General features: G+C 50.4%; 1 protein-coding gene across 1 annotated transcript in view; it reads right to left on the bottom strand.

Annotated features, from left to right (window-relative positions):
• Positions 1-1639, bottom strand: part of LOC116849607 — a 5882-nt gene that overhangs the window by 2559 nt on the left and 1684 nt on the right. Inside the window, exon 5 of the mRNA XM_032826929.1 lies at positions 138-650. Coding sequence (XP_032682820.1) covers positions 138-650 — 513 coding nt within the window. The remainder of the gene's footprint in view (positions 1-137; positions 651-1639) is intronic.

Genomic DNA, 1639 nt, shown 5'->3' with positions numbered 1-1639 from the left:
AAAGCTTTCGGTAACGCCGACAGCCGCATAGGCATGTAATTAGCGCTATCGAGAAATTTTGTCCGTCCCACGGTTAGTAATACAATTTTTGTCCCATTTAATATTATTTTCGGCTCGTCCGTCCTACCGCTCTCGACCATGAACTGCGAGTCGAACGCCGCCGCATTGTGCGCGATACAGATGAAGCGGAAGAAACGCTTTGTCGTTCTCGTTGCAAAATCGACGAATTGTTTTACCGGATCATCGCGAAATACAAATTCGCGCATCCCGCACCAACGACATCGCGACGCCATATCGTCCTCTCCCAGGCAAGCTTCGCACGTTTGCTGCGCGACGCAGAGAGTGACTACGTGCGTTTTAACGTTCGCGCACCCTTCGAGCATTTCTTCTTGTCGCGTCTCGAAGTCGTAAAATATAAACGCGGCGCGACCCTTCCGATCTGTTCTCGCATCGTCGTCGTCATTATCGTCGTTATCACCGGTCTCGTCGACATTTTCGAGTTTTTCGCGTTGACCGATGGCGATACGCGACCCCCTCGAAGCGGTCGTATGAAACACAGGTGATTCAGCGGTTTCGACGCGCAACATATGCGACAATAAGCCGCGCCGTACGCGTGTTTTGCGCCCGATCTTTTCAAACGCCCGCAATCGCTGCAAAATCTCACGGCGTCGCAAACACTCGATGACGATTTGCCGCCATAAGATTTCGGCGCGCGATGACATTCGAAACAGCTCTCGCCGTAAAACACGCGGTTACACGCGTCGCAGCCGATCAATCGCGCGTCTAGCTTCTCGCGCATCGGCGCACCGAGGCATCGCGGACACGTATTTGAGCACCGATGACCCGTTTCACGACGGTAACTTTTGTTACAGGGAACACAATAATATCTACTAGCCGAGGCTGCTTTTAAATTTAAAATAGGCCTATAATGCCGCGAGCGATCGTAATACATTATATTTAATGTATACTTGGCTATAAGAGAACAAGAGACTAGCGTCGAATGTCCGTCATATAACGGAGGGACTCCGCGACCGAAACTCTTGAAATTATAAACGACAATCGCGATATTTTCTAGCGAGAGAAGCTGCTGAAAATGCTCGATCTCCGGGATGCCGCATCCTTCCTCGGGTATAACTATACCGGCGTTTCTCGTTAGTTCTTCCGCCAAACGTCTCTGCAGTGCGGAATATGGGTGTTTTATGTTTTCCCATTTTCTATGAAATTCGCTCGTACGTACTGTACCGCGTTCGCAATAAACACGAGCCGCGACGAGGGAGCGCGGGAGACACATATTATCCCGATTATTTATATTTAAAATCGAGTGTTTTACTACATCTACGCGCGTTAATTTATTCGATTTTCCTCCTCGGCCCGAAGGCACCCCGACATTGTACACAGTTATTAAAAAGCGTTCCGCGATATCGTGACCCCCCGGCGCTCTGCGCTACCGAGCTTACGAGGCCCCAGATATCCTCGTGAGTCAAGTCTCGCACCGGGCGAAACGATAAGCCGGCCGGCCCGCGTGTTAAAGCCGTCGAGGTGAAAAACAGCCCCACGTAATCGCTCGCGTTAGCGGAATTAACAGCGTAAGAATAGATTTCGCGGAACGCGTTTTTTAAATGTTTAGCGATGTCGGTGC

The sequence above is a fragment of the Odontomachus brunneus genome, unplaced genomic scaffold, assembly GCF_010583005.1.
Source record: "Odontomachus brunneus isolate Ranch 3 - 2012 unplaced genomic scaffold, Obru_v1 Obru_scaffold_120, whole genome shotgun sequence".
NCBI lineage: Eukaryota > Metazoa > Arthropoda > Insecta > Hymenoptera > Formicidae > Odontomachus > Odontomachus brunneus.
Note: the sequence above shows the minus strand (reverse complement) of the source record. Positions and strands in the feature narration are given on the sequence as shown.